Here is a 12,362-nt window from a genome sequence, read left to right on the forward strand (position 1 = left end):
GATTTCAACGATAAAAAATGTATGTTGAATTTAATCTTAGCTTATAAAAGGTGTTATTTCTTTTCTGCTTTATAATTCTAGCAATGATATATATCATAAGTAAAGGAAGAGAATGTGTGACATTGATTAATGTTAATCAGGATTAACATTAATCAACGTCGATGTAATATGATTGAAATGCTTATCACTTTTTACGAGCTATAAAAAAAACTATCGAGGAAATGTCAACCAATGTATCAGTTTAGATTTTCTAGTCTGGCTGACAGATTAAAAATGTCAAAAACGTGCCTTCATGCGTGCGAAACAAAAAAAAACAAATCGTTTTTTCGCAGATAGAAAATGACGAGTGAAAGAACTGGCGCCTGCGACGCCGATCACAGGAATAAAGACGAGTCTCGCTAATTGCACCGTCGGCTTTAAATATTTTGACGTGCCCGAAATTTGGCCGCGCGTGTTACCAAAACGCCGCGCCAACGAGTTGCGCAAATATTTACGATCGTCTCGCCCTCGCGATTCTCCTCGGGTCCCGGGTGCTTCGCCGTCGTTACGCGCGCTATAGGAGATCCATTTTTTTCGTATTAAAATAAAATTAAACGAAGCCTCGTGACGAGAGAAGAATGGCCCGCATGAAAAATCACCGTCCATCTCTTCGCGAAGAAAGGATATTACGGATGTTACGCTTCTTCTTGCTGGAATCGTAAATCTTTCCGCGCCGCGCCGTTGAGTTTCGTGAGGTTTTACGAGACACCAACTGGCTGCTCTCGTCGGGGCCGATAATTTCCTTCCTAACCGATTCCCCGTACGTTATTGAACACGACATTTATTTTTGCATCGCCAAACGCACAGATCGAGCATCGATGAATAATTGATTAGCTTTTAACAGAGACGCATGAATAACTTTGAGGCATGCAACATTTATTTTACATTGTTACATGGTTAACGTTACAATTCGTTACAATATTTTACTAATATAGCCATCACCTGGGGTATTTATTATTATTTATACAGCAATAAAAGTTTTCTTCTACATCGAAAGTCTCTCGTGCTGACGACAATCTCCCAAGCGATATCGGGACCAACTTCTATGAAACGGCGTGTCGCCAATATCCGATGGTTTCCCAATAAACTCGCGCGGGTTGCGCGGTCTCATCCGTGTCAATTAGGAGCTAATTGATTTCGAGTGTAAATCTCTAATGCATAGTAAGATTTTTCAACGGCGCCGCACCGTTTCGATCGGGGTTGCGGTTGCGGCGGGGCCTGCAAGCAGAGCTTGCAGGCGAAAGCAGTTGTTCCCACTAAATTTACGACGACGAGAGGGCTAACCCTCCTTTCTTACGGCTCCTCACTCGCATTGCTCCGTTTCTCCGCCGTTAATGAGTCCCTATCGTACGGCGCCATATGTTTCCCCGACGATACTGTTTGTTTTTTTTTCTGCTTTTGAAGGCGGAGAAGGGGCGGAGAGCTTTTACGCCGGTCGTATACATCCTCGCTGGTGTTCCGAATCCGCGTGTAAAATGTAACTTAACCGCTTTACTACATGCGTCCGCGGCCGCGGCCGGGCTCGCCATTAAATGTCCGATTTTTTTTCGGGTTTATGTTATATTCATGCGTTGACAATGGATGGATGTACAGCGGGAAAATTCATCGGCGCGCGAAATACAGATAAGCAAACAGATATCCGCTGGATATTGGCGATGATAGGAAATCGATCATTCGATTGATGCGAACGCGCTTATTGTTCGGCAAGGGCAGTGAGGCGAAAAATTTTATCGGCATACTGTCGTCATGCACATAGAGACCCTATCACCTCTTTACTGCATCGTCCAATTTTTAATTGACAGCGGTCGCTCCTAGAGAATCTACAGTTCGTCGCGTTCCTTTTACTGCGCAAGAAAAGATGTTCGATTATTTATTTCAAGTAATATAGTACGGCTGCAAATTTTGATCCGTGGAAGTCCGTATTACATACCGCAGGTCAGATGTGCTAAACAGACTAACCCTGGACCGCAATCTTCATCGCTTCTGCAGTGGCGTCCCTCCTGATTATCAATCTTTATGATTTCCCTTCTTCGTCTGTCTGGCAGATGTAGAGACACGATTTCTGATTCGCTCTTAGAAAACACACGCAACTAATGTTAATATTATTGCAGGATAATCGTGCACTGAGAAAAAAAGTTGTTAACTTGACTAAATGCGTTCGACTGATTAACATTTTTTTAATTGAAATATTTAAGTCAAATTACGTCATGTTAGATTTAATATGTCGTATTTAATTTCAAATCAAGTTTAACAACTTTTCTTCTCAGTATGGGAATATATCAAATTCAGAAATGCGATATTGATACAAAATCGCGATTAAAAGTTGCGATTTTTGGAAAAATCGCAACAGGCATATAGGAAGGAATTACGACGTGCGAAATCGATTAACGCGATTACTCACGGACTCTTTGCTGGAGTCGTCCAATTCGATCACCTGAATGTCCGGTTTTTCCTAAGATGGAACGACCAAGTGAGATTAGCACATAATCACTGTGTAAGACTATAGCCTGCACGGTGCGTCTGAACGGCAAGATTAAATCGATTCTCCGTACCTTCTTGTTCTGAATGAAACATGATTCGGCCGAAACGGTGTATACTAACAACGCGAAGAGAAGAAGTCGGTACATGCTGGGCGAGACGCGTTTAACAGAATTGCGACGTTTCACGACGCGCGAGCGCCCTTTATACCCAATCCCAAAGCGCTGCTTGCGAAATTGTTCCATCAGCGCGTTCTTATCGAAGCGTCGTTAAAGCGCGCGCCTTCGGAAAACGGATTGCCAACGCTTCTCTTAACTCGACCGGAAATTACGCAAACGTGGATGATTTCCGACGTTGCGCTAAATATCCGTGGGATTCACAGCTCATTTTCGCGCTTATTTATCTAAATTAGAAAAAAGAGAAGCACGTCGTAAAGTATGTTGGTGTCGCACAATTTTCCCGAGCGCGGATAAAAATGGGTTTCTATCTTAATTCTACGGCCTTTTTAAAATGTTCCAATCGATCTTATCAACGAAAAATGTTTTCGACTAAAGTTCTTGTAAAAAGTTAATGTATTTTAATTTAACGAACGGAAGCATTTTCTCCTAGAAATACGTCAGTGTTCACTGCAGCGTAACTGCACGATAGCAATAAAAGATATCTTATCGATTATTTCGAAACGTTACGATCGCGTTGCTTGTAAGCCGGCGATGTCTACGTATCTTTATTCGATTTCGTAGTATTCCCTTAAGAGATATATATTTTCAGTCTCTCCTCGAGTCCTCGGGAGACAGAGAGGATACTTACTGTGCATTTTCCGCGGACTACCGCGCTACCTTCCGTAAAATAAGAAATACAAGACGCTCGTTTTCCGATGCTCCGATCCCACGAGTGCAGTATGCATTTTCGCGTTTTTTCGCGCGGCTGAATGAGGCAATACGACCGGCGACTTTTCATCGGAGATCGACTTTAATGACCGACGAGCTCTCGACAGTCGGCCGCGAACAAAGAGGCCGTTGCCTTTTATTTTTGCCTCCTCGAACGAAAATACGCGCGAAGGAGAAGAAGAACCGGAGTTACGGACATCGGGATTAAAACCTTTAATCAGTCGCGCGCCATTAACTTTGTTAGCAAGGTACGTTGCGGTTATTGTGGAACAAAAAGAGGGAAAGCCAGCGCGGAAAATCCGGCGGGAAAGAGTAAAAACTGCACCGCATGCTGAAGGGCCGCCTGGCCCTTCCATGTTCCTTAGTCGCGTCCGAATGATTATCACACATCCCATTAGCACTTTAACTCATGTGCCGTCCGCTTATTACGCGAATAATCAAAGATGTTTTCAGCCGCCGGCGAAATGGCCACATTAGGAAATTGCACGCTCGGCATCGCGCATATCGTTATTTTCGCTGCCTCGTTATCTGTCTTTGAGAGAACGCTTTCATTCGTGTCGATATATCCACGTACGCTTGCTGGATAAATTCGTGCTTCCACATGTTTGCTTCGAACGCAAGATCATTAATATCTTGTTCTTGTTGCATCATTAATTCAGAAACAGAATATTATAGAGGAAGATTTATTACTGCATTTCCCCTAAAACATGCCCAATGTTTCCCAATGTTTGTGATTAAATATGAATTATAATAAAATTATTTGAATTCAATTAGTTCAATTAGTTAATTAAAAAATTACATGTTTTTGCTGTAAGAAATTATTATTCAAATATTGGATGAAAGAAGCAGTGAGAAAGACACACGGAATAAACAAAAATTAGAAAAACAGAGAGGGCAAAAAAAAAGTTATTGCAAAACTTCATTTAAATTATTTTTAAAAAAATATTGCGTTCTTTATCAGATGTGTCCACTACCATTACACCGTGTATGCTCTCGGGTGGTTAATTCTTAACACTACATGCTTAATAGCGAGGGAAGTGCGGCTGTTTACATAGCATCGGCACTACTGTTAGCGAAGTTGTCGTGTGAAGGAGTCCAAATTAGACGGTGGCAGAGTCCTCGACGGTCCGTCGACGTGACCGGACGTCCTTTGTTCACCTTCGTTGATTGTCGAACAACGTGGAAACTACTCATTAGCTTAGCAAATAATACTCTACCAAGTACTCCCCTAACCGTTGGTTAAACAAACTCGCTCACTCTATCACCAGTACTCCGTTTCATATCTTTATTTTACTACAGCTCTATAGCATGATTTGCTTGCTTAGCGGTTACCCATTATTGAAAGATCAAAATGTCGTTATTTTATCGTGAATGTAAAAGCATAAAAATTAAAAATAAGACAATATGCTGCACAATAATCTCGATCGAATTTTTGAATTCGCACCGTTTTGATCTTATTAGAATTCTAAAATCTAAAATGTACGTAAAAAGTAATCCGCTTGTTCGAGCGGTAATCGGATGAACCGTTTAAGATCGGGCATACACTCGGTTACAAAAGTCCAAGAAACTTAAGAAAAATATGAAAAAGTGTGGTTTTAATATATGAGAATTCTACTATCTCTTATTATTATGATATATGTAGTTTTTAACGGCGTGAGGATGAATTTTAAATGAATACGTGATGATCAAACTCATAAATGTCATGTCTTCAATCCACCGATCTACTTTATTTATGCACGAGTGAGGGGACGAGACGTTCGACAAAAGAAGCTGGTTTGTTCGAGTTGTTGACTGCTTCGGGAAAACAAATTGGAAATAGTTCAAAAGAACAAAAGCAAACAGAGCTGCGGGCTTTTCTTGGCGCTCGTTGACTCCGCGGAAAGAAATGCGCGGACCAAATTAGTTGGAACAGTCACGGTCCAGACGACAGGTTGTGAATGATGAATGAATGCTGTAGTAGGTAATACCCCGGGAAAGGTAATTTTGAACTTTTCCGCGGTAAACGGCAAGTCTAGACATCCGTTTGAGAATAGTAACAAAGCACAAATCTCATAAACTTCAGGACATTGGGCTAAATACTCGAGAGAGGGTAAACTACAAGCTTTCTGTTACTCTGTCACGAATCCGTTTAATAATGCTAACTCAAGCAATTATAGCAATAACTGGCGTAACACTGCTCTGTCACGAATCCGTTTAATAATTCTAACTCAAGCAATTATAGCAATAACTAACGTAACACTGCCAGGTATAATCTTTTTAACTTGAAGACTGTCCGAATCTATGCATTTATTTTATGTATGTATAAGATGGTTTGCAGTATTTTTATATAGTGTTTTACACATTCTTTCTCATCTACCGATATTTCATTATTTTGAAGATAATCTTTGCAAAAATTTGATTAATTGCCATGATTAAACAGATAAAATAAATGATAAATAAGAGAATAATATTATATTTTCTCATTCTTCTGAATTCCAGAATTTTAATTTACGGAAATATTTAGATTTTTAAACAATCATAATTATCAGACATCAAAGTTATCAATGATTTGTATTATTGGCGAAAAAATCTTGATATATTATAGAATTAATTCCTTCTCTCAAAAGTTCTTTTAAAAATCTGAAGAAACGTAGCATGTCTGCATTCACGTTGCAGTCTTGCTCATTTACACTTTCCAGAAGCGAATCTTGTTAATCGCGGAAGAACGTTTTCGTGGAAGCATGGTCGAAAAAGGTAAAACAACGATCTGTTTCGTTGTCGCGTTAAACGGTTGACGTTGCACGCGAGACGAGAGCAAATGCGAGAAAAACGAATCGCAGATTCGCCGGGATTCGTTTGTATATTTAGACTATGCTCTTAACATACAACACTATTTCTCTTTCTGCTCTTCTCTCTCTCTCTCTCTTTCTCTCTTTCTTTTATTCTTCAGTCTTAAATTGCCAAGCGTATCTCTCATCAAGGAAGTCCAAATAGATCGATATTAATTCCGACACTTTTTCACACTTTTCTTAGGTCCCATAGACTTTTGCGATCGAGTGTATGTCCGATCTAAATCGGTTCATCTGATTACCGCTCGGACAAGCGGATTACTTTTTACGGATATCACATTTTTCACTTCGCGAAAAGCAAAAAATTATTTAACGCCAGTCGCAGATCGTGCTCGAGTGTGTGCACATGTTCACGTATGGGCGAGTGGATACAACACAGGGACGTTATATTCTCGAGCGCGGCACGCTCATGCAGTATTCATTCGAAAGCGTTTAATAACCAATACCGTCGGCGAGCGGAATGTAATATTTTTTTTATATACCTATATATAAAAATGAAAGATAAAAAAACGATGAAAATCCGATATATTGGCGTGAGGTGCGCGCAGGCTCCATGGACGCGTCACAATTTGTTTTCATAGATTTTTCCTCGGACATTATCGCACGTCGGGCGAATGCAATCTTTATCCCGTCCCAATCTGTTCATCGGCGAAATAATCCGAAAATAACACGCTTCAACTTCGATCGTCGCTACAAGATCCGGCAAATGATGATTAATGACAAAAATCCAACGCCCTTATTAAACGGCCTGACTGATAAAAGGTCCTGCGAAAATTATTCGATATCGATATACTATATCGTGCGATAGGACATTAGTGATATCGATCGCACACGGTACGGAATCTACCCGAACGGGACGCGTGCGTGCATATGCGTGCACGCACGCGGAATCCATCGAAAAGCGGTTTAATTGAAGCGATTATCCCCTCGTTCACAAAGAGATAGCGACCAGCATTTCGTGATGCACTTACGTAACGATTAAGCCGGCGTGCATACGACTGAAACGAAGATGAGTGTGTGTGTTCGAGACATATCGTTATCGATGGAACTAATGCGGGACGGAGATTGGGTCCCATGCGGTAGATACGACGTGCCCCCATCATGTTTAAAGCAGCCCTGACGTGTAGCGGTCTCGTCCCAACGTCTCGACTCTCTAACGAGCGAGTGATGCTTTTGTCTTATGATTGAAGTAACAATGAGAGGCGGTAAAACTTACGGAAAGACTTTGTTTAGATTAGAGCTCTGATCGAATCTCATTCGTCGATATTTAAATTTTTTTCCGCGAATACTTATGATTAAAACTAGAAGTGTGAAACGAAAGTGATAAGAAATATAATTTCGTTAATTATAATTATTTGCATCGTTATGTATGAAACTCGAATTTTCGTGATAATTGCGCGTTTTACGACCACGTACAATTTTACAACATTTTTCCTGAGGATTCCTTTACTCAGGGATGTGTCACACATGAAATCAGATCGAGCGGCTTACCCTAGATTCACGAAAAACCAATTCGTCTTTCCCCGTCGACGCCTTGTCGTCTTTCGGGTAGGTAGTGAACCGGCCGCCTAACAGTTTCCGCCCTCGCGCCTCTCACTCACCAAAATAATATGGACTAATTTCGGCGGGCATCCCTCAGGGAGTATCCCGGGGGAGCAATAAGGGGGCTACGGAAACGTTCGCCGGCATTGAATTCTATCCATTTGTCCGGCCGGTCCGCGGAGAACAGCCGCGAAGCTTCTAATATCTCCCATACGTCACGCGTGAACATCACTCTGACATGGCCAATCGCAGCCCTTTCTGTTGCAATCGCTACGAAAATACGTAGGGGTTATTTAACCCTTTCACTCCCGATGTATCCAGTCAGGAAACTATCTCTTTATAAACAGGACGCAGGATGTTTCCTTCTGTTACTGAAAAGAAAGGAATTTGCTTCTGTTTTCGAGCAAGATTATTATTCACCAAACACGTCTATTTGGTTCGCGGATTCTCCATATATCAAGTGTATCCATCGTAGACATTATGGATACACATACTCGGAGGCACGATAAATATACCTGGCCGAGAAAGTTCGTGACTTAATCTGCAAGGGTATCTCGATTGTATACAGTCGCTTTACGCTATTTTATGGCCTTATTCGTGCCTCGTGCTTTCAGGCCTTTTCGTATCGATATCTATACGCGCTGCGTAATAACGCGCCGTATGCGAGCAGTGAATTTCCGTAATGGTACAGACATTTCTCTGAAAGAGATCCTCCTTTCGAAAGTTGTATTCACGTGCCGAATATCGGTAAATATTCGGGAGAGAGACATTAATGAGAGAAATATTGTTGACGGAGCATGGAATAAAAAGATTCGCGAAAAACATGCAAATGTTTTCATGAAATAATTGAATAATTTAATAGATGCATATATATAACAATAATATTAGGATACTTGAATTATCTGTCGCTCTCCTCTTTCTCTTTATAATCTTCATTTTTTTCTGTCTTTGCGATCCTAGAACGCTTAATAAATAGCGATTTCTCTCTCTCTCTCTTCTTTTTATAAATTACTTAAATATTAAAAAATTTAATATAAATTTCTTTTTTCTCTTTAAAAAATAGATCTAAGCTTATTTCAATATTAATTTACGTTTAGCTGTTATATGACTCTCCATCCAATTCGATCATTTAATGGATGTCAATTTCACTTCATTTCGGAGACTTACGGTTAGATCGGCGCGATAAGGATTACCTACTCTTTGAAAAACTGCATCCTTTCTGTAGAAACGTTATGGGAATCTTCCCGCGAATCTATGGCGAAGAGGAGGCCTGAAAGCACGACGGCGGATATATTTCGCTGGCGCGGCTTAAGGATACTATACTTCCCGCCGTCTAAAGAGGAAATCCTGGGCAGCGTGCCGTCGTCGAGATTCTCGAAGTGGAGTATCGTGTTCGGATATCTTTCGTGTTTTTTGCGTCGAGTTGATCGCGTCGCGTAGACCTCGAAAGAAAACGCAAACTCTGCCCTGAATACGAATCTCTCCGTCATCGTTGAGCACTTTGGATTTAGACTTCCGTATGCTGAAAAGGCTACATTAAACAAAATAACTCTCCTTTATCCTTCCAAATGTTATACACTTTAGGGAGAATTCTTGGGAGAATTTCTAGAATTTTTCATAAAAAATATTGGTTTGTTCAATTTGATTCAAATAATACAATGTAAAGTTATTGCAAAGTTAACATTAAGATTTTATTGAGTTCGTAGAAAGAAAAATCATGGATATTTTACGAAAATAATTTTAGATGCGATATTTAAGGAATCTTGTACTTCTGTGCTTTTCTCTCAGATTAAATTTATTTACGCCACAGAGAAATTAGTTTCTCAACGATATGTTTATCATTAATATCAATAAATAATATACTAATCATTATCTTGGTGCTGATACAACTATATGTTGTTTCAACAACTCTGACGACGAAAGGATTGAATCTAAACCTTGAAATAGTTACGAAATGAAATGGTTACGAAGAAACCACCGACGAGAATTTCTGCAGATAGAAAAGAGTAGCGGGGGACAGTAGAATAATAAATCTTACTACTCTGTCATCCGACAGTAGAAATTTGCAGCGGGGAAGAAATTTCAGCGTGACGACGACGACGACGACGCTTTTTCCTTCTCGATATGGGAAACGCGTCTAATGGAAGAGCGGGCGACAGACGCTCCAGAATGTCTTAAAGGCCATCGATTCGGACGAACCTGTCGGATACTTGGTAGTAAGACTTATCGCACGTCGTAGAACGGTCCCGAAGAGACAAGGGTCCTCCACGAGTAGGGCAGTTTGTCGAAACCCTCGGCGACAACTATCTTCTACAGCCAGTGGCTCTCTCTCGATAAGTGGCTTAGTAGCTCGCCCGCTCTCTCTCTTTCTCTCTCTTCCGTCTCGCTATAACTGTGTCTAGTTGTCCACATTCGCGAACGATCCCTCGGACGCACAGCGACGATCAAATTATCCTCCTTTTTCCGAGACTCATTCGGTCAGAAACGCGCCATATCGAAATGGTTCTTTCCATCGGCACGTACGCGAGTCTTGTTCGTGGAGATAGTGGAAATCGGCTGTCTCTCGCAATCTGTAGATCAAAGATAAAGTAGCGAATGTCGCGAAGGATGATTGAATCCATGCCGTTTATTTTAATTGGCAGGAAACAAGACGTGAGGATGGAGACAGAAGACTGTAATAGTTTCTTTCAACCTCGTGATCCTGATCTATATAAATTAACGGCTCTTTCGGGGCCTCTCTTCCTTAATTGGGGCCGCGTATTAATCCCCCTCCAGGATACGACCGCAAGGATTTATTTGCGGGACGGCACAAAGGGGAAAGAACGGCGGTGATAAGCGAGACACAGAAACGTGGAAGGACACGTGGGATTACGAGGTCTTAACTACGCGTGCCAAAATAGACGAGGATCGCCCTTCACGTTCATGGTGTGAAGACCTTTGAGATATAAAAAATTCAAGAAAATCCGGATTATTATCATCTCATCCTATGATTCTTATTTTATCGATGAAAATATCTAATGGATTTTATATTTTAAGTGATTATAAATTGAGAAAGCAAAATTGATTATTCCTTAATTTAAATCGCTTTTGCTCGCAGGGAATTTTAATTATGGCGATTATATTGAAATATTGAAAATTGAATGGAGAGGATATTATAAAAATTAACCTTTGCATATTAATTTATGCGTCAATAATATGTATATTAAGGTATATTAATATATTTTGATACATGGTTTAGCGCAATTTTTTCAAAATATTTTCAAATGTGATTCATATTTGCAGAAATTAATGACGCGACATGATATTGATGAGATATAATCGCGCGTTCATCCGGGTTTGCCGATAAATAACATCGCACTGGATCTTGCGTTGAAATGTTACTCTGATACATTACGCTAAAATATGCATTAATTGCGCTCCGTAATTTTTCGGCGTGCCATTTGTTTCGTCGAATAACGTGCCGCGACTGAGTGAGTACACAAAGGGGGAAAGTAGACAAATTTGATCAACGGCTGCGACACCTTGACGTCCTATTCGTTTCCGGTTGTCGCGTCAGCTTGCTGGAAGCGACTAATTAATAATAAGCGCTTAATTAAGCGAATGGATGCGCGCTTTTGTCGATTGCGCTAGCAGTCGCATACCGCGTCTCGTATACGAGAAAAGTCTATTCGAAAGCGTATTTCATGCAGCATTATATTGTGTGCGTGCATTTGTACGAACGGATGTGCGCCGCACAGTCGCATGACAATGCAAGCTGTTACCGCAAACGCAATTATTTGTAATATTTATAATCAAAACCACATGCGCACATTTATTTGCGGATTTACGAAAAAAATGTTCGTATAGCATTATAATCTGTGAGGGTGGTACTCTATATCCAATTTTTAAAATACCGTTTCTGTTTTTAAATACCGTTGTACAGATTTTTTGAGACACTCATCACAAAAATTTGTAATTAAGTATATTACTTTATAAGTAATCACTTACAGACAGTTACACAAAGATTTTAACGTTTCATGTAATTTAAAACAAGTGCATCAATTAGTTAGACTGTTTGCGCATCTCTTTCAGACTAATTACTATTTCTTTTATTTCCGGTAAAGTAGAATGTATCGAATAAGAGATACGCCGAAAAACGTGTCGTTGTCAACGACACGACATTTCATCGCGACGATTTTTGAATGGCCCTACACGTCTCTTGTTGACTGAGGGAAGTTAAATAAGGGTGGACTAGAAGAGACTGCCGTAACGATTTAGGAGTTCGCTTTGACGTACGGCCGCCTCCCGAAAGGTCTTTGTGAGTAAATATATCGCGAGCACATCCACGCAGACGTCGGGATAAGGGATAAACAGCCGCAGAATCCATCTTAATTTTGGAACGCGACTCTCGTAAAGCGTAGTACTCGTGTTGCGATGGAGAAAGTGAGGCGCGACTAATTGAATCACAGGAATTAGCGCGGTGGCTGCGATTTGCCGCGAGGGTGCTTTCGAAGATTAATGAAACGATCTCGTTAACGGTCGCGCCATACCGGATCCCTTCGATTGTTAACGCTCTGTTATTGTTCTATTTGTTACCTTGCATCATGTT

At 40.6% G+C, this 12,362-nt stretch overlaps 2 protein-coding genes across 6 annotated transcripts in view; one reads left to right on the forward strand and one right to left on the reverse strand.

Moving 5' to 3' along the window:
- The window catches only part of LOC139775100 (uncharacterized), a 332,957-nt gene that overhangs the window by 162,749 nt on the left and 157,846 nt on the right, over positions 1-12,362 (forward strand). The gene's annotated exons all lie outside the window — the stretch shown is intronic.
- On the reverse strand, positions 895-2,703 carry LOC139775092 (uncharacterized). Its single transcript, XM_071710819.1, has 4 exons — positions 2,592-2,703; positions 2,441-2,491; positions 1,970-2,111; positions 895-1,883 (listed from the first exon to the last, which is right to left on the reverse strand). Exons 1-4 carry the CDS (start codon positions 2,664-2,666, stop codon positions 1,831-1,833), a joined length of 321 nt encoding a protein of 106 aa, XP_071566920.1. The 5' UTR covers positions 2,667-2,703; the 3' UTR covers positions 895-1,830.

Source organism: Temnothorax nylanderi, unplaced genomic scaffold (genome assembly GCF_030848795.1).
Source record: "Temnothorax nylanderi isolate EJ_2023f unplaced genomic scaffold, tnyl_v1.0 TNYL_tig0092_pilon, whole genome shotgun sequence".
In the NCBI taxonomy this organism is placed as follows: Eukaryota; Metazoa; Arthropoda; class Insecta; order Hymenoptera; family Formicidae; genus Temnothorax; species Temnothorax nylanderi.

What these genes read in the sequence shown, in the direction of transcription:
- LOC139775092 (XM_071710819.1), bottom strand. Translation starts at nt 2,666, where the DNA reads ATGTACCGACTTCTTCTCTTCGCGTTGTTAGTATACACCGTTTCGGCC. An exon ending in GTTTCATTCAGAACAAGAAG is followed by an intron (nt 2,492 to 2,591) that starts GTACGGAGAATC and finishes GTTCCATCTTAG; the next exon opens with GAAAAACCGGACATTCAGGT. An exon ending in TTTAGCACATCTGACCTGCG is followed by an intron (nt 1,884 to 1,969) that starts GTATGTAATACG and finishes TTTCTTGCGCAG; the next exon opens with TAAAAGGAACGCGACGAACT.